The sequence below is a fragment of the Rosa chinensis genome, chromosome 5 (genome assembly GCF_002994745.2).
Source record: "Rosa chinensis cultivar Old Blush chromosome 5, RchiOBHm-V2, whole genome shotgun sequence".
NCBI classification, from domain to species: Eukaryota; Viridiplantae; Streptophyta; class Magnoliopsida; order Rosales; family Rosaceae; genus Rosa; species Rosa chinensis.
Window position 1 is genome coordinate 26,723,406 of NC_037092.1, and position 20,470 is coordinate 26,743,875.

A 20,470-nucleotide genomic window follows, 5' to 3' on the forward strand; every position below is an offset into this window, starting at 1 on the left:
ATCACTCGATTTAAGTTCCACTTGACTGGATTAGATCCTGCCAAGAATACACGAGTTTGTGATAAGGTGCCACCAGAATTTCAAAAATTAGTAAAAGAATGGATAAGGAGAAAATGTACTGCAAAATATCAAAAGGATTCAATAATCCGTGATACTCGAGAAGAATTGCGATCAGGGTTATCACAATTATTGAACTCTGAAGATGAAGATGAAGATGAAGGTTTTGTAGGTCAGTAGGATGTAGATCCCCGTGATTATAAAGCTGCTATGAGAGCATCAAGACAATCAGAATGGGAAAGGGAGCAATGTATAAGTAGAGGTGTTTCAGGGCCTGGCGGAACAAGTCGAAGCCAACCAAAATTTGATAGATCAAAAAGTGTACAATAAGACCATGGAGACCAACCTCAAGCTTCATTCCCACAGTCACTCTATAAATCCAATGCTGCAAAACAAAAGAGCATCATTGACTCCATGTCAATGGGAAGCCTCAAGGAGAAGCTTGGTCGATTATGTGGGAAGTTTTTCATATATACCAATGTCGCTGCGTACAAAGCGGAATCTCATGAGTACAAAAACATGATAATTGGAGCACAAGAGTGTCCAAATGTTCCTCCGCCAAGTTCGTTTCAGATAATGAACAAATATTTGGCCATGGAACATAAGGAAATAACTGAATATATAAATAGCCAAAGAAAAATGTGGAAAACATATGGCTGCACCATAATGGCTGATGGGTGGTCCGGTCCAACAAGAATGCAAGTTATCAACTTCATGGTTTACTGTAAGGGTAAGAATGTGTTTTTGAAGTCTGTCAATGCGTCAAGTGATATAAGGGAGCACAAATACATTCCCAAGCTATTTAAAGATGTCATTGATGAAGTGGGGAAGGAGAATGTGGTTCAAATATGTACCGATAATGGCTTAGCATTTGTGAAGGCTGGTAAAATATTATCGGAACGTTATAACTTCTATTAGACTCCATGTGCTGCACACTGCATCGACTTAATGTTTGAAGATATTGGTAAAAAGAAAAAGGTAAGTGATGTGATTACTATTGCTAGACTCGTGACTGTATATATCTACAATCACGGATGGGTGCTTGCTCTTATGAGAAAAACATGTAATGGTGATTTGATTCGACCAGGACCAACACGGTTTGCCACTAATTACATTTCTCTTCAAAGCCTTTTCCAAAAGAAGGCTAGACTTAAACAATTGTTTACTTGTGATGACTGGGTAGGGGTCATCATGGGCCGGGCTAGGGCCGGCCCTACCCTAAATTTTAGGGCTTAGGGTCGGGCCGGGCCGGGCCGGGCCTAGTCAAAGTCAACAAAATTTAGGGCCAGGTAGGGTCGAGCCGGGGCTTAAATATACTAACCCTTACCCGCCCGAAAAGCCCGATCGCTAGGGCCGAAAGGGCCGGGTCGGGCCGACCTTCCAAATAGGGCCGAAATGGGTCGAAAAGGGCCTTAGTTTGTTTAACAAAAAAAAAAAAAACATTATTTTTCTTCTTCTCAAAATATGGCTCAATGGTATATTTAGGTAATAAAAAAACTCATTGTTTTTTATTGAGCATATTTAATACACACACACACACATATATAGGAATTAACTTATAACATTTATTAATATTAGTTAAGGTGGTTATATTCAATTAACAATCTATATGAATCTCCCAATATTAATTGTTGTGTAACAAAGCAAATAGAAATTAAAGAAAACAAAACTTATGAAATCAATTACAAAGAAAGAGATAAATTGCATATTATAGAAAAAAGAGAAATATAATTAAAAAAATAGAAAAAATAAAGAATTATTAGGGCTTATTCGGGCGGGCCTAAAGGGCCGGGCTGGGCTTCATTTTCATGGCCCATACCCTACCCTATTTTAGAAAGGGCCGGGCCGGCCCGCCCTAATGCAAGGGCCGGGTCGGGCTTCAGCCCTACAGGCCGGGCGAGTTTAGGGCCAAAGGGCCAAATGATGACCCCTATGACTGGGTTACTAGCAAATATAGTCGAAGCAAGGAGGGAAGACGTATAGAGGAACTCGTTCTTGAAAACATGTTTTGGGACAATGTGCAAGCAGTGATTTCTATTTACGAGCCATTATACGGTGTTCTTCGAATAGTTGACACAGAGGTTAACTCGACAATGCCAATGCTGTATGATTTATTTAAGAAGGTGAGAACAAAGCTGGAAGAAGTTAGGAATACAGTTTGGGTCAGAAAAATCATCGATGATAGATGGTTTAAGCAATTGTGTCATCCATTACATGCAGCAGCTTATTATTTGAATCCAATGTTCTAGTATAGTGAAGGAATTGGTGATGATCCAGAGCTACTAGACGCCCTTCACTCAGTTTTTGCAAAGTTAGACCCAAACTCTATAGGCATCGCACAATTCGGAAATGAGGTAAATTTTCTATATTTGATTAATTGTTATTTTCATTTACGAACATTCATAATTCTTTCTCATGCAGATTATAAGCTTTAGAGACTCATTATACAGATTTGGAAGACCAGCTGCCATTGCTGCGAGGAAAGCAATGACTACATATGAATGGTGGAACATGTATGGGGGTGATGCACCTACACTTCGTAAATTGGCAATGAAGATCCTATCTCAAACCACATCATCTTCTGCTTGAGAGCGAAATTGGAGCACATTTGCTCTTATCCATACAAAGCAACGAAATCGTTTGGCACATAACAAACTTGAGCAAATTGTGTATTGTTATTACAACATGAAGCTACAACTGCGAGATGCAAAAGCCGCTACAGATAGAGTTGCGGAGACCAGTTATTTAGACCTATTCAATATAGCTGCAGATATAGGTGCAGAGGAAACTGCTGATCCAATATACCATTTGGTTTGACCTTTACATTTAGATGATGCAGCAGGAAATCCAAATCCAAATATAGCAACTCATGCTCGTGGAATGGGAATTGATGTGGATACGATAATGAAGAAAGAAGTAAGAGATCATTCTGATGAAAGTGTTGGAAGTGGTTATAAATTATCAAGAGGCACTAGTGAAAAATCAATTGATGATGATGATGGTGATGGTGGTAATACTGGTGGTGGTAGTAGATATCATGCCTATGGTGGTAGTGGACGTGATAACTCGTGTGACAATAGTAGTTATGACGACACTAATCGTGAGGCGAATTATGGAAATGACAGGGGGAGTGGCAAATCATGGTACTACAACCAATATAGTAGTGATGATCATACTACTTATCTTGGTGCAAATCCTGAATACAATTCTGGAGCTAGAGATACACAAGGAAGACGCGATAGTCATTTGTCTCTAAATGAGTTTGACTCAGTTTCTTCAAGTCTTCGCTCAATGGACATAGGAACTCAATATAGTGATAGCCCTAACCGATTCCATTCTCATTATCCTCATCATGAAATGAGTTCTACCTCAGAAAGTACTTACGGAATTGGATCAAGCTCACAAGGTGGAAGCACATATGGCCTTTTTGATCATTCTTCGTCCCAAATGCCGCATGCTTCATACAATGAAACACCATATTGGGTAATTCCACAATTCCGATTTATGGATGGCATGTGGGAAGAGATCAACACATATACATTACCCATGTGATGAAGTACCAAAATCATTTCTAAAATTCATGTACTTGGGAGCAGTATTGTATGATACTAAATGCACTACTAGAATTATGGCCCCAGACATCGGCCAAAAACCGATGAGAAACAAAAACCCAACCGATGTCTTTGTGGGTGATGAGAAAGATCCGGAAAATGCAGACATCGGTTTTTAGCGGATGTCTAGTATTCGGGTAGACATCGGTTCCTTATTATAAACCGATGTAAATAGGTTTAAATGATAACAAACTTGCATGCTTTACTATTGTTAAACCCATATTTTATTGTATTTAAAGCTTAAAGAAATATAGATTATACAACACAAGTTTGCGTTTTAACATCGTTATTGATTTAAGAACCGATGAGTAATACTGTTACAGACATCGGTTCCCATAAACATTTCTTGTTCTTCATGATTTTGAAGCGTAATCTGCCACATATGCCGATATATTTACTTATATTAACATCAGTGTGTAACAAAAAAACGATGTTAATAATCTATTGCACATCGTTTCTATTCAAAAATCGATGTCTGGATATTTTAGTAACATCGGTTTTCATTTCGGAACTGATGTCTGGCACTCGGTAGTATATCGTTTTTGACAATGAACCGATGTCTGGACATTTTAGTGACATCGGTTTTCATTTCGGAACTGATGTCTGGCACTCGGTAGTATATCGTTTTTGACAATGAACCGATGTCTGGATATTTTATAACATCGGTTTTCAATTCGGAACTTATGTCTGGCACTCGGTTTTATATCGTTTTTGACAATGAACCGATGTCTGGATGGAACTGATGTATCTGTATTACTGGACATCAGTTTTTATGGCTAAAACTGATTTCAACTTTATATCTAGACATCACATTCTATAAAGAGGATGATGTCCACAAAATAGAACTGTGATTATAAATTGCAAATTGGGGTATTATATCCGACAGTCATCATCCTTAACAATTTACAAAATGGGCAAAATAAAACCCCAATTCATGCACCTATATACTACAAGGCTAGCCTAGCAATTAGTATTCTTGTTTGTTCATAATTGCTACAAAAAAAGTTAATTAAAAGCTAGTCTAACTCAAAATCAAGAAACTGGTCAGAACCTACAGCAGAGTCTGTAAGTAGTTGGCTACTTCAATGCGGACCTCATCAAGTTGTTGTTGGGTATACCCTTTCCGATCCTTTACCGCCCACTACAAATACATATAACAATGTATGTCATAATGATACACCAATATTTAAAACATAGTTTTTTGTCAAATGACAATGCTTATACCTTGGTTGAAAACGAAAGCGTGTCATCATTAATAATATCCTTCATGTACCGCATAACATAATAGCCACACTCAACTCCACCCGGCTGCTTAGGTGCGCCCTATTTATTCAAGTTATTGAATTAGAAAGAGAATTATCATAGTAAAACATATATTGTAACTCGATCAACCACAAATACTATGCTTACCGGAAGTAATTTTAACTTAGGCACTTTGTTAACCCTCCCCTTTTCAGCATTGTAAGTTTTAACTGCACTGCATACCATTAGGTAACTCTTTTGTGTAACTAAAAGCTCACACAAACTTACCCTACAAAGAATGAATTAGTTGCTTGTAGACAGGGAAGCAGGGGTCATTACCCACAGAAGATTGAATAACTGGACTAATGAACACAAAACAGATTAACTACTCTGACCAGAAACCAAAATGAAAACAAAAACCTAACCTAAACTGCTCAGATATCAACGAAATTTTATAGATATTAAGCTAACATCCTAAACTGGATACTGGTAAATTTTTAGGGATTTTGGAGATCATTTTCTATGGTAATTAATTAAAAGAAAACTGAGGACAGAAACCTGCAAAAACAGAAACTAAAGAAATAAACAACAAGATGATTTTTGGGCTTTTGGTTTTGAGACAACAATCGAAATAAACAAGTTAGAGACAACCTATCCACTCCAAAACAATCAAGCAACAAAGCTTTACAACTTGGTGAATTCTTTTTTGACTTCCTACTTCCCCTACCAGTACCCTACCCAAATCTTGACTTCTCCCTACTGTGAGAATCTCACCCATAATTGGAATGGTAAATGATCAATTTAAGAAGATAACTAAGCCAATCCCATTGTAAAATGAAGATAACCAAGCTTACCCACTTGCTTCAAGACTCTCTAGGAGGAGACTTCAAGAGTTTCTTCAGATTAGTCTTCATGAAAATGACTTGAGTGAGACCATCTGCTCACTGAACTTTGCAAGTAGAGGATAGAGTTGGGTCCTGCAAAGAGACAAATGGACACTTCTGAACTTTTAAAATACAAACAGATGTTTCCAACATATGCAACTCAGATTGAAAAAGTTAATTCAGTAATTTATTAACGAGTTAGAAGAATTACGATCTTACCTCATTATAGTCAACAAACAATTTATTTGCCCGAAGATAACCTTCAATCATTTCCACCTATAATTCAATAAATAAATCACTTATCTGAAATAGAAAAGAAAACAATTGGGAAGCTAATTGCCATAACTCTTGTTACTTGGTAAAGTACTTACAGTTTCATCGCTTCTACCAGTCAATTTGAGATATTGTAAGGCATAAGGAATTAGTAACAGTTCAGAAGAGTGTCAAGCATGCTAGCTTTAGCATGTAAGTACCGAAGTACGCATCAAGAAAAAGCCTGACACAAGAAGCAACCCTTTTTAAAATCAAATATGTGCTGGTATATTAGTTAGGACTTGACATACCTGACCAAGCAATTGACAAATTACTTCTAAATCACACCAATTACCAATACCAAAGGGTAATGGCACACCCTTAATTTGGCATAAAAATTGAAGCCTGTCTCTAGTGAACCAACACACAGGAACAGAGGACCTTGTTTTTTGTTTAATTAACTCGAAATGAGCCCAAATTGAGCATAAGATTCTATTCTCCACTTTTGAAATACAAGTTTACAAGAGAAACCCTTTATCACATAAATTAAATTTCAGATTGGACTACCTTTAACTCTTGCCTCTAAGCAATCTTTCGGGTATTAATAAGAGTATGTATGTTTATAAGCAATGGAAGATTTTGAGTTTAACAACACAGTTACTCCAACTATAGTACAATACCAAAGTTCTGAATTTCATTACCAGAGAAAACCAAAGGATAATGAAATTCTGGACCTTCTTGATCCTCATCTGTCAAACTTGATACAATACTTTCTGATAACCATTTCTGCTAACTAATCTATACTTTAGCCTATAAATATAGACTAGATTACATATATGTAAAAGCATTGAAATCTTTTGAATTGAAACACATTCACTCCATAATAAACAAGACCAATTTCTTGTCTGTCAAACTCAATACCCAAAGGCAGGCAAACCTCACAGGTGAAAACCATAGCTCCAATCCAGAAATGAGACACATTAACTAGACTTAACGAGAAGAAACCCACTAACAGAACAGAGAAAAGCTGCAGAAATATTCCACTTTCAGCTGATGAGGATTTAAGAAACAAGAAAGACATGGGACAACCTCCTACCAGATGAAAGCATCAACTACAGCACACTAAACAGCAGAATTCTTAGTGCAGTTAAAGAGTATTTACCGGTTCAATGAATTTTAGAATATTAGCAACACAAAGCAGTTCTATAAAGGATCCGCTTCTAAAAATAAGAAAATCAGGCACCTGCTAATCTGTTACGATTTTCTCCTGACCACTGAATAACCAAGCAATCCTTGTTGAATTTATATCTGAAAACAAAGATAAAAAGGAAAAACATAAGAGTATAAAAGTGCGTATGAGCGAATATCATATACAAGCCAGAAATATATGTGAGTAGTAAAATCATTATAACATTCCAATACAGTCTAAGTTGATCGATATTAACATCTGCAACGGTATGATTACGATATGCTGTAGCTCCTTGCGGCAGTGCTCCAGCTCATTCTTTTTCATATCAATATGATTCTCCAATTCAATGTTCTTTAGTGGAAGCTGATGCTTTTCTCTCTGCCATAGCTAGTCAATCATGAAAAATACAAATTAATCTTAAAGTTTCATGTACACATGTGATTGCTCCAACCAACCAAATTACCAAGTAAAAGAAAACAAAGTACAACAAACCTTTCTCTCTTGTGCCAACATTAGCTCCAGTTCATAAGTGTCCTTCTTTTCCTCTGTGCTAGTTGTCTCATTCTGAAAGAGAGGCTACATTAGCTCCTAGCATGTCAACAAAACAAGTTCTGAACACTAGAGAAATAAACAACCAAAAAGTTATTCTGCAAAGGCAGAGATGCTAATTAATCAAGACAAGTATCAGAACCAAGAAGCAAATAGTAACGGCTCCAACGAATGCCTATGCACCCAACCTTAAAAAACAGAGACTCACCCATATTAAAAACTTCATTTGTTCTCAGATTCTCTCAACCCAGACCGCTCCTCTCTGAGTCCAGCATCTAGGTTGAGTTACCATTTTAGTAAAAACAAACATTTTAGAAACAAAGGAAGTAGGGAAGTATATATACACTCTCTGAATATGCCACAAAACAACGTAAAAAACTAGAAATGTCTTTAGCAACTAACTTACATACATATCATATATATGTAAACTGTCTTCAAACTGACTTTGGAATGTTAAGTGTAGCAACAAAGACATGGGTAGAACACAACAGGGCACTGTACATTAAAAACAAAAAAAAATGGGACTTTGGGTTTAGATTAACACAACACAACTACATATGGAGTTGACTAAGTGACACAGCAAACACACTTAACCATCATCGCCATACCAAAGCAACACGCAATCAAAACTTGCCTTGATTTACAAAGTCAGGTTGGCTGCTCGTGCTACCAGCGCCGCTACCATAGAGGAGGGTCTGGTGTAAGGTGCTGATGGATGAGATGCTTCTCTGGGACTGAACAGCGCTGTTGTCCAAATCATACGTGCTGCTGCTCCAAAAATCATCCGATATGCCAGGTCTCTTCACCGACCGGCCTTGAATTTTCAACCCGTTTGAAGGCTCGTCGACAGCAATAATCGGTGTGGGTTTCGTGCAACATCCAAAACAACCACTGCTCTGTTAAAAACTGGGTTAAACCATATGTACCCCAATTTCCACCAACAAAGCACCATAGTGTATTGATACCATAGTAACCATTCTCAATATGTAAACCACTAAACTAATCCTGCTTCCCTTCTCTCTCAACCCATTTTGAAAAAGAAAAAAAATATATATCAATCAAAATGGCCGAGTAGTAAACACACTCCATTCAAACACAATTATTAATGCTTCTTCCAAAGTCCAAACATATATAAGTTACTGCATGTTAACCATCAATGGGTTAAACCATATATAAGTTACTCCATCAATGGGTTGAGAGAATCTGAGAACAAATGAAGTTTTTAAATATCAACCTTAAAAAACAGAGACTCACCCATATTAAAAACACCAATGAAGTTTCCTCCAACTGTTTCCTACAACCGCAACAGTCGCAAAAAAGATACAAAACAGATACATAACTAAAGATACAATCTTCAAAATCTACGATATGGGATCCAAAACCAATACATCAAACAATTCAATGCTTTACCAAAACAGATACAAGTCTACAAATGCAACTCAATTTCAAATTTTCAAGTCCAAAGTCAAAACAGAAAGGCAAAAAGTGACTGATGCAATTCGAACCCAGAAATCCAGAAGGACAAAACAGATCACATATCCAATTTTCATCTCATATCAATCATATGTATAGCGTATAGCAAAAGAAACAGATGCAATTCGAACCCAGAAATCGAAGCAAGAAACACTACTAAAAAGAATTGCTTTTGCGACGCCTATTTTGCGACGGAAAAAACTTTTCGCGACGGAAAATTGAGCCTTTTGCGACGGAAATGTTGGCGTTGCAATAGGTGGCTTCACAAAATCCATTTGCGACGGTAAAATGCCGTCGCAAAAAGTATTTGCGTCGGAAAACTGGTGCCGTCGCAATGGCTAAACTATTTGCGACGGATACTTTGCCGTCGCAAAAAGATATTTTATTTTTAAAAAAAATTGGGGTGAATTTGTTGTGACGGATACTTTGCCGTCGCAAAAGAATATTTCATTTATAAAAAAAAAAAAAAAAAAAAAAAAAAGTGCTAGGCCTAATCTTTATGATGAGCAGCCAATTATTCACAAGTAATTTGTGAAACACCGCATTGTTGCATATATATACATTGCTTCCTTCCCTTCCTTTCGTATTAATTTTCCTATCCAAGTTAGTATACTGTGAATGTTGCTTTCAAGTTTGGAGAAACAGAAAACCATATTTATAGATACAAAACACCCAATACTCTGTCAAGAATTTGCAACAACAGAAAAACCAATATGTATAATTTAACAATAGCCATCCAACTGCTTCTATTCTAGGTACAAACAGAGAATCAAGCTTGTTGTCCATATTATCCTCACCAGTTGTGAGTTCGCTTTGTAACGCCAAGAGTGATAGCTAGCACTGCAATAATTGACTGAAAATGAAGTATATAGTTCCATGTTAGGGCACGAAATGTATAAAAACCTCACTTTAGAGAAACCAAGAAAGACGAATACACTCAACTTTCACAAACGAAAACATTAAGTACTGGATAAGGGATGAATACAGGATAAGCTAAAGAAAAACGGGCTGCATGCCTCCAACCGCATTTTCTACTTTCACAAACAGACATGAGGAGAACAGGAAACCTCAGACATGCACCTAGAATTACCCTTACGACTAACAAGGCTCATAAGTAGCAAGATGTGCACATTGCGTGATAGGTTTAAATAGTCCTATTATAAGAATATGGTGCCATGAACTAATTAAACAAATCCCTAAAATGGTATGTAGCTTCAAACAGGCAGAACAGATACAACTGCAATATATATTGCAAGCACACAAATTTTAAAGGACTACTAGAAGTTCAGGCAAATTGCACGCTACAACAAACTTGACTGGAACACAAACTTTCCAAACAATCATAATCAACACTATGTTCTAATCCAAAATGCCAGTTTCTATAATATATGCAAAATTCCCTTATATCATTAAGCTTATCCTGAGTTTGAATAGAATATCAACAAAAACTAGATACGCATACAGCCACTCTGTAACCTTGGTGGCAAAATTCAAGAACGTGAAGATCGAAGCTATTTGCCAATTCATGAACATGGAACTGTACTTATGAGGAAACGCAAACAACAATGAAAACTGCTTCTGGAAATCCATCATTACAAAATAATCACAGTTATAAATATACAGGGATATATTTGATTAGAAAACATTACTTAGCAGTTAGCACGTAAAATGAAATGAAGGAAAACTTACTGCTAATGTGCATGCAACATATCCAGGTTTTTCTCTGTAGTCCACCCTCACACAAAGTAAAATAAAAGTTCCAATATACCAGGGGATGCCACCAAGAAAGAACCCCATTATAAACCTTCAGAGACAGTGAAATTGTATTTTGTCAGTTACAACCAGCCAGAATATGCTAATTGAAATATGCATTCAAAGTCAAATATACAATCGAAGTTCATAATGAATAATCTACGATGTCTTTCATATCAGATATCATGATCCCTTCTTTTTTCTTGGTCTGAAGATATCATACTATCTGATTTAAAAACTAGCACAACTCTTTAAATTGCAACGAACTTGTTTGAAGAAATAACTCTGCTCCTGTAACTCTGTAAGCACAGAGTTATCCATTCGATTAATCTCTTTCAGCTCGAAAGTGATCACTATGATTTGCACAAACAACACAATTCATACCGGAAAACATTTTTGCTTAGTTTGATCCCCAAAACCATCAATCTTAATTCTTTAGGGTTTATTTATACACAAATTTCAGTGCCCTAAAACACAGAATGGCACAAACAAACAATAAAAAGTAAAAAACTGAGAAATAAGAGTGAAAGTGAATCAACTCACAATAACCAGCCGCTTCCAAGACCACAGCACGGAAGCCTTCGTTCCCTCACAGGCCTTCCCTTAACAACAACATAACCTGAACAAAGATCAAACCAAAAATCTTAAGCTCGAAATTGAAATTGGAAAACAAACGAGCTACGGATCATCGATTGAGATCGTTACCGGTGACAGTTTGGTATCCCTGGTGGTGGTGGTGGTGGTGGTGATGGTGGCGCTGGGGAGGTAGAGGAGGTCGGTCGGAGGAGCCTAGAGGAGGGACTGGCGTAGGGAAATCGACTACCGGCTCGGACGGTGGCTGCGAAGGGGGGTAGTTGGCGACGCCTTGGAAGGTGTCGTAGTACTGCTGGCTCTGGTGGTCGGCGACAAGTCCTCGGGTCTTGGAATTCGCGTCATAAAGATTAGGCCTAGCACTTTATTCAGTAATAATTGGCTGCTCATCAGAGGACGACACTGACGAAGTCCCACTGGAAACCGATCCGGACGCAGATCCCAAACCAATCCCCTGATCATTTCCCACTCCCTGCGCTGACGACATCGACAGCCGCGGCAGCGGATGTCCCTTGGAGCTGCCGCCATCGGAATCGAAACCTAGGGACGACGAGTCGTTTATAACCGTCCCCAAATCCTTACTGACTCTCGGCGAGCCACGCAGCGTCAACTCATCGAAGCTCCTGTCTCTCTTGGTCTTGAGAGAGAGGAGGCCGAGGATCACTAGGTGGATAAAGCGTGAGAGAGAGAGGATGAAAGAAAATCAGTTTTGGTCTAGATCTAAAGGATTGAATAGTCTTATTATTATTATTTTTAATTATACAAGCGACGGCGTGACCGTACCGTCGCAATAGATGTATAATTATGCGACGGCAAGGTTACGTCCGTAGTAAAAATTCTCTGAGATGCGACGGTAAAATAACCGTAGCACATGCCGTCGCAAAAGTTGACTTTTCACGACGGAAAACGTTTTCGTCGCAAATTTCCGAAGCAATTGCAATTGTTTTTAGTAGTGAAAGATGGCAGCAATTTACCAAGCTTGAACTTTCCAAAATCGAGTCGAAAACTGAAATTGAAGCTGCTTCACCTAGTAGAGTTCGAGCCAAACCCAGACTTGAAGATTGAAATTGAATACCCAGAAGCAGAAATTAAGAGGAAGCCATAAATCGATTAAAGAGTGAAGACCCAGAAGCAGAAATTAAGAGAAACAGAAACCCAGACTCACCCGCGCACCGTCAGTCCATCACGGCGTCACCGTCGAAGAAAGAAAAGGCGTCGTGCGGCGGTGTCAGAGAGAGAAACAGAGAGAGAGAGAGAGAGAGAGGAGAGCGGGGCTACGGGAGAGAGAGAGAGAGAGAGAGAGGTGAGCTTTAGAACCATGATGGCACTTGGTGCTCGAAGTCGCACCAATCGAGGAGGATAAACTCCTTGGAGGCAGGTTGGACTAGTTGGGGTTCGGATCTCGGAGCAACGACGTGGTGGTGTTGGAAGAGAAACACCGGCAGAGGCGATGGCGCCGGTGAGGGGACGGAGGCAGTAGTTCAATGAGGGAGAGACAGTAGCCGTGGAAAGAGAGCAGGAGAGGGAGGAGAGCGCTAGGGTTTCAGAGAAGAGCGAGAGAGAAAGAGCTGAACGTAGAGAACGAGCTCAGGTCGGGGACGCGAAGGAGGCAGTCAGAGACTCAGAGTGAGAGTCTATCGATTAGGGTTCGAAATTTTTTAGATAAAGTGACTAAGTGTTGGGGGAATTAAAATTTTAGACCTCGCGTTTCTCAAACTTTTAAACTTAGTCCCTCCGCATTTTTGTAAATTTTTCGTACGAAACTTTTCTTATCGGTTTCTTTGATGACTGATGTCCATAATAACAATAGAAATCAGTTTCTTCACAGTTAACATGATTTTTAACATCAGGTGCAATCCTGACCGATTTAATAGTGGTGATGTCTAATGACATTATTCTAGTAGTGATGGGAGCAGTTCGACAACATGGATCGAACCACATCGTAGTAGCTCTTATTACTAATATTTTATATTTCTTTTGTTGTACTCTTGTTTATTTTGATTCACGGGGTTTTGGTATTACGTCCCCCCCCCCCCCCCCCCCCCCCCCCCCCCGCGGTTGTATTTTTCTAATTATTAGTGAAAAAGGCATGATGGCCAAGCCTCCCACTGGGTTCCAGCCATAAAAAAAAAAAGATAAATCACATTCACATTATCAATATACAGAACATTTATAATTACATATAGAATTATAGATAGTGTTTAGCAACTTACTACAGTTTTAGTTAATTACTCGTCGTCTCGTCCATATTAAATATCACAATTCTATTATTTATGTATAATTTTAGAGAGTTTTCATTGTAAATAGGTTTATTATAGGTTAGTTTAATCTATGTAAAAGTTTCATTCAAAAATATCATTTTATACATGCAATTAATGTGATTTCTTTATTTTTAACCGAAATTTCCACCGAAATCGAAACTTTCTCCGAAATTTCCTTAAATTTGAAGTACTGAAATCGAAACCGGAACCGAAATTTGAAATCTTGCCCAGAATCTCCTTGAGGATATTTCTCCTCACCCAGATTTGCTTTGAGGAGATCTCTCCTCACACAGATTTGTATTTAGAGAATTACTTCTCATTCAGAATTGCTTGAGGGTATTTCTCCTCACCCAGATTCAAGGAGATCTCTTCTCACACAAATTTGTATTTAGAGAAACTTCTCACCCAAAATTGCCTTGAGGGTATTTCTCCTCACCCATATTCGAGGAGATCTCTTCTCACACAGATTTGTATTTAGAGAATTACTTCTCACCCAGAACTTGCGGGAATTTTTCCTCACCCAGATTTGCCTTTAAAGAGTTTCGCTTCACCCAAATATGCCTTTAGAGGTTTCACTTCGAGGTATTTTTCTCAAACATGTAAATTTGCCTCTTTATTAGGCCACATCCTAACTAGAACCCGTTGTTAAAATTTTATACCCTGATATAACCTTCATATTTATATATATATATATATATATATTCCATAATGTATATTTCTCGTTGAATAACTGAGTTTTTTTCCTTTCTATTCTTTGTTTTTTCCATAAGATTTTATAGATATTTCTTTATTTTATCGGGGATATATTTCGAATATCTAATATATAGGCGATATTTGACAATATCGGAAAAATTTCTCAGAAACGGTGGAAGATAAGATATTTTTCCCTATGATATATCAGTCCCTCCAGAAAAGGAGATATCGAGGGATATATTGGAAATATCGCAGATATTTCAATCCTTGTTCATGCCATGCAAAATATCTCTAACGAGGATGGATAGACACCAAAGTTAAAGTCTCCCTCCTGACTTTAGTGGAGAACTCTGCATCACTACTTCAATCCCTGAATTCATCTCGATCCAAGACAGCACTTGATATGCCTACAAGTGCCACCATCACTTTAATCCCTGAAGTCCATCTTAATTAGAGACACCACTTGTTATACCCACAAGCACTCTATCACTATAATCCCTGAAGCCCATTTCAATCCGAGACACTGCTTATTATCCTCACAAGCAAGGTTTTAAATATCTGCGATATTTCCGATATCTTTTTTTTTCGACGGACCGATATATCTTGGAGGGTAAATATCTTATCTTCTACCGTTTCTGTGAAATTTCTCCGACATCGTCAAATATCCCCGATAAAGTGAAGAAATACCTGTAAAATTTGTTATAAAAATATATAAAAAAAACTAAGTAATTCTCTAAATGAAAATCTGTGTAAAGAGAGATCTCCTTAAGGAAAATCTGAGTGAGGAGAAATCCCCTCAAGGTGAATCTAGGTGAGTAGAAAATCCCCTGAAGGCGAATCTAGGTGAGGAAAAAAATCCCCTCAAGGCGAATCTAGGTGAGGAGAAATACCCTCAAGGCGATTTTGGGTGAAAAGTAATTCTCTAAATGCAAATCTGTGTGAGGAGAGATTTGGTACTGTGTAGTCTATGACTATGTCTGTACCTTTGTATGTAGTTTGTAACTCTGTAGTTGAATAATAGAAAGAAGATAAAGGTTCAATTATTCAAATGAGGTCAAATGACATTAGAGAAGGTAGTCAAGACCTCTTCCACAAGTTGTAGAAACTGCAACTAATGCTGGAATCAACATAGAGAGAGTCTTATATGATGAAGTTGTTAAAAATCCAGAAGATAATTCAGATAGTGATGATGCGTGGGGTGGTACAGCAACTCTAGATAGTTCTGATGATGGTGGAGAGGGTGGAAGCGGAACAGGTAGTGGGAGTGAAAGATATGAATATGGACAATCTTCTATGGATGGAGGATTAAACCAATTTACATGTGAATGTAATTTTGATCATACCACCCAAGATGAAGACCACGGAGTGAGAACAGCTAGTCATGGTGCTCAAGAGAAGACCCGATATGGCAGAAAGACTAGAGGTGTAACTGATGATCAAAGTACCCCATCTGATGTTTCTTTAATTGCCTTAAGTTTTGACTCTATCAGTTTAGGCACAGAGCGCAGTGGGATTTTAAATGAATCTCATGAAGGCAACAATCAATTTGGTTATGATGCTTATGGATATAATCAATATGGAGAACTATATGATTAGTCATCCAGTTGGGTTCATCTTTATTATCCCCTTATAAGGGAAACAGTCGGCAGCTCTAAAGAGATCTATAACTATCATGTTCATCACTACAATTCGCACTATATGGGTCATATGTTTTGGTCTGATTATTGCATTTTCGTAGACCAACGAGCGGCTTTTTAACAGTCTAGAGTCTCTTTTTGGATGTAGATGAAGTTGACATTAATATGTATTTATATATAATTCTAAATTTCTAATAAATTGACATTTTTCAAAAACGATATTTTATTATCCTGTATCCCCGATATTTCCGATATCTCTCTTTTTCAAAGTATCGATAGATATGAAGATACCGATATTTAAAACCTTTCTCACAAGCATTAATTTACTTCAATCTCTAAAGGATATCTCGTTCCAAGACTACTCTTTATACCCACAAGCCTTACCGTCGCTTCAATCCTGAAGTTCATCTCTTTCCGAGACATTGTTTGTTATGCGGTTATGCCTACAAGCAATTTATTGGCCTTGTACTAATTACACATAATTCGAATCAATTGCACGTGGTTCTAACTCCCCTTGATTCAATTGGCCAATACAATGTATAACAGTATAACTGCAGCGAGATAACAATCACTAGTTAACTCTGAAGAGGCACCTCGACTTTACCCATTCCCTTGTAGAATTTATCTTCTCACCATAATCTAAAAGAAACATATGACTGGCATTTCTGCTATACCGCAAACGAGACCCCCCTCAAGCACATGCATCCTTGTGCACATCGTTTTCCTTGAACATTTGATATGAATTTATTCCATCAAACGAAACAAATTTTCACACTTCTCTCCCTACATTAAAACCATTGAGCCACATATATCTCATTCTGAGCATGTACTAATTTGAAACCCAAATCAAATCTCATTCTGAAGCTTTGAACATTTAAAAATTAAATTAAATTTTACCCAAACTAAAAGCTAGATTATTAAACCTGCAAGGATACAAACCCACTTCTCATTCTAATCTCAATCTTCTGCCTTCGTTGTGACCAGGGATTGAAGCTTCAAGTTCTCCACTCCAAGTTGATTTCACATTTTACGGATCATTCAAATTCTTGAGAATTTCGAATCTGGTTTCATCCTTTGCCTACTATCCTCGAAGCTTTTATCAGATTTCCCAAAGCTTTTGTTTGGTTTCTATGGGACTGAATTAGATTTGAAATATTTTCTTTTGGACTCAGTTCAACCTCAATGGAGATGTAGTATTTAGACCTCGGCAATTGATATGTGAACCTCCACAATTTTTGTAAAAATTGATTTCCCATTCTGCCCCTGTAGATGCTTGAAAGAAAAAAAATTTCAAAGCGTCCTTGACTTTTCTCTCTTTCTTCTCTCTCTGATTCTCTTCTTTTCTCTTCCTCTCTCTATGTTGGTTCAGTAGTGGCCCTTCTCTTATTTTGTTTGGATTTTGAAAAAGTTTGATGGATTCAGTTGAATTTGAAGAATACTGAATGAGCCTCAACCTTGGTGATGTTGATGACAATAATTTTAGAATTGGATGATTAGATTTTCCAGTAGTCTAGTATATATCAAAAACCCTATATATTTTTCACAAACTTCATGGAATCATGGATGTAATTTTCTTTAAGTTTCCAAAGAATTATAAGAATAATATGACCCAGGAGTAAAAGGGTTTTAATTTAGAAATAGGGAAATTTCAAACTTTGCTAGAACCAAATTATTAGTTTAAAGATGGTGTTGCCGTGTTGGGTTATAGTATCCATAAGCAACGGTGCCCGCGCTTTGTTGCGGGATGTGAATTACAACCATGAAATGTACTTAAATTTAAGCAAACTTTCTCTCTGAACTGAAGGCTTCCCTTTACTCCATAGTGCATTTTCCTACTCCCTCATTCATCGCCTTCAATTGTTAATATAGAACTAAAAAGGGCAGAATATAAATTACAAAATAGTACAATATCATTAATGCAGATCATCTAAAACAAAAGATGAATTAGGTCATGTCCTAGCTTTGAGATCTTATCAAAGTTTCCAATATTGATAGCAACTGCCAACAAATAGGCTATCTTAGTTTAAGGTTAACTTAGTTATAGTGGCTGCTGGAGCATTTTCCAAAAAAATAGTTGTTCTACTGGCTCTAGGTGTATATACACGAAAATATTAGCCTATCAGAAATTGGTCATGGTTTTTCCCTCCAATAAATGTGAATATAAAACTAGGGAAGAGAAAAAAGAAATTTTCGAAATGAAGTTCTATTCATGCTAATGCCAACTCAATTCATTAGTGCTTGCTTTTCAACTAAACATCTCCAAGAGAAAGGCAACCTCTTCATCATTTGATGCTTCAAGAATCTGAGCCACAGGAAAGAGTTAATTGTCATTAACTTCCACAATAAGCAAATTAGACATGCCAGATTTAATTTAGAGCATAGTCTGTTTCTGATTATATAATTAAATAGTTTGTTGGCTACAGGAGGCAATCCTTACCAATTTGTGAATGCTTGCATTAAAAGATGAATCTTGACTAAGTATGAGAAGTATGATCAGCAACATGTAGATTTGATTAGATGTCCTTTTTGGAGCATCATATAATGCTTCCAGGATGGGCATCAACTGTCCATTTCATCATATGAATATAGGTCAGTATCAAGTGTTGATTTCATTTTAGTACCAAGATATTGTTAAATCACCAACTCAAGGCTATGACCTATTTCCAAAGACATTAAATGCATGAAAAACATTATGTATCTTAACACAACTTTTGCCAGAAAATACTGGTCCCTTTTTTTTTTTTTCCAATGATAGTGATCAGTTGCTGTTACATACCAGTGTATCCAAATAAGTTCGCACCAAGACATACTCCAGAAAGACAGCATTTCATTGCAATAAAGAGTAAAGTAAAGAAAAAGTGCAACAGCTTCATCAGTCAAGTACCTGCAGAGGCAGTAAATGAGAAATTCAGAAGTTACGGATATGAATAGATTGCTGAGAAAAAAATATATTAAAAGTTACATAGTTCGTCAAGATTGTCAGGCGATGATACAAATGATTCAGCAATTTGGGTCTGACGTACAGAAGCATGCTCCAAAAACTACATTGATAACAAAGCGCAATTCTCAATAAAACAAATACTACGCGTGATGGCTATTAACTTTGAAACTCAGAAAAATAGAAGTACCTTAGCATCATGATATTGTAGAAGATTTGTCAATATATAATAGGACATCTTGCATCACAAAGTCAGCTCCATCTGAAGGAAGTTTTGATCTCTTAACATGTGTCTGAATCAGGAAACTCCAGTTTGAAGGTCTTGCTGAACTCCTCCATGTGATTTATCACAACCACAAAATCAAACACTTCATCAGAATACAATAAAAGCAACGAAGCAATGATAATATAGATATTAGATCCTGATATGAAGCTCAATCATAATTACACAACAGCACAGCCTCATTAGCATGTCACCATATAGAATAGTTCCAATTCAAGAATGTTGAAACCGCTAGATAAAGTAGAGAGCAATACAATTCAAAGGGTAGTGGACATGCAAGGGAGATGCACTGCTCCTCCAAGCCAACCAAAAGCTAATCAACCTTCGGGTTAACTGAGGAGGTAAGAAGAAACATCCAATAAATTTGTAAACTTATCTGAATCAAAATATTTAATAGTTAGCTACATTAGTATAAAATGCAGTAATGAATTAAACTCAGTAATCAAGGTTATCAAACAAAACATATCAGAATGAAACAAAAAAGGCTAACTATTGGTACCTACAAAAAGGGAAGCGATACACAGAAGCGACCCAAAATCAGACTTCATGATCAAGATTCAAACTTGATTGAACTACTCACTACCCACAAAGGAAAAGCAGCAATCTTTTGTGAGACTATAAGCCAAAGCAATCCACATCCAAGAAAATTGAGCACTGCACCAATGGTCTGAAGCCCTCACATTATGAATGGAAAAGATGAAGTTGTTACCATGGAAGAGGCACTTGCATATTGTGTTCCATATAGATTAGCAGATCATTGTTCTTCTTTTGTTTCAGTTGGCGAAAACAGTGTGGCCATGCTTAGTACCACCGACTGTTATGTCTTGCAAATCTGGAGATTAGAGCCTTGCAGTAGATATATTTGGGATGTAAACAAAGTTAGATGGTTATTAATGATGTGCTCATAGTATCCTATATTTCTATGTCTTTTAATCTTGGTTTTTATGTTTAGTTCTCCTTATTTATGATTCATTTACATCTTTTAGTGTTTTTGTAGGTTTGTTTCGTAGAAAGAAGAAAAGAAGCTAGAATGAGCTACGTGGGATTGAAAGAAGATA

The 20,470-nt window shown here is 37.3% G+C and overlaps 1 protein-coding gene and 4 long non-coding RNA genes across 5 annotated transcripts; 1 reads left to right on the forward strand and 4 right to left on the reverse strand.

Annotated features, from left to right (window-relative positions):
• The first annotated feature begins 2,937 nt into the window (after positions 1 to 2,937).
• On the forward strand, positions 2,938 to 3,609 carry LOC112203540. The gene has a single exon (XM_024344498.1). The coding sequence runs from the start codon at positions 2,938 to 2,940 to the stop codon at positions 3,607 to 3,609; it is 672 nt and encodes a 223-aa protein (XP_024200266.1).
• Positions 3,610 to 4,537: 928 nt separating this feature from the next.
• Positions 4,538 to 5,145, reverse strand: LOC112166724. The gene is made up of 3 exons (XR_002923390.2): positions 5,079 to 5,145; positions 4,893 to 4,991; positions 4,538 to 4,809 (listed from the first exon to the last, which is right to left on the reverse strand). It is a non-coding gene; the product is annotated as an uncharacterized LOC112166724 (long non-coding RNA).
• Positions 5,146 to 5,764: 619 nt separating this feature from the next.
• On the reverse strand, positions 5,765 to 6,260 carry LOC112166723. Its single transcript, XR_002923389.2, has 3 exons — positions 6,166 to 6,260; positions 6,014 to 6,070; positions 5,765 to 5,887 (listed from the first exon to the last, which is right to left on the reverse strand). It is a non-coding gene; the product is annotated as an uncharacterized LOC112166723 (long non-coding RNA).
• A 3,551-nt stretch (positions 6,261 to 9,811) lies between these two features.
• Positions 9,812 to 12,108, reverse strand: LOC112167523. The gene is made up of 4 exons (XR_002923819.2): positions 11,715 to 12,108; positions 11,553 to 11,628; positions 10,947 to 11,061; positions 9,812 to 10,110 (listed from the first exon to the last, which is right to left on the reverse strand). It is a non-coding gene; the product is annotated as an uncharacterized LOC112167523 (long non-coding RNA).
• Positions 12,109 to 18,613: 6,505 nt separating this feature from the next.
• Positions 18,614 to 19,230, reverse strand: LOC121049101. Its single transcript, XR_005799320.1, has 3 exons — positions 19,154 to 19,230; positions 18,968 to 19,075; positions 18,614 to 18,754 (listed from the first exon to the last, which is right to left on the reverse strand). It is a non-coding gene; the product is annotated as an uncharacterized LOC121049101 (long non-coding RNA).
• Positions 19,231 to 20,470: the final 1,240 nt, after the last annotated feature.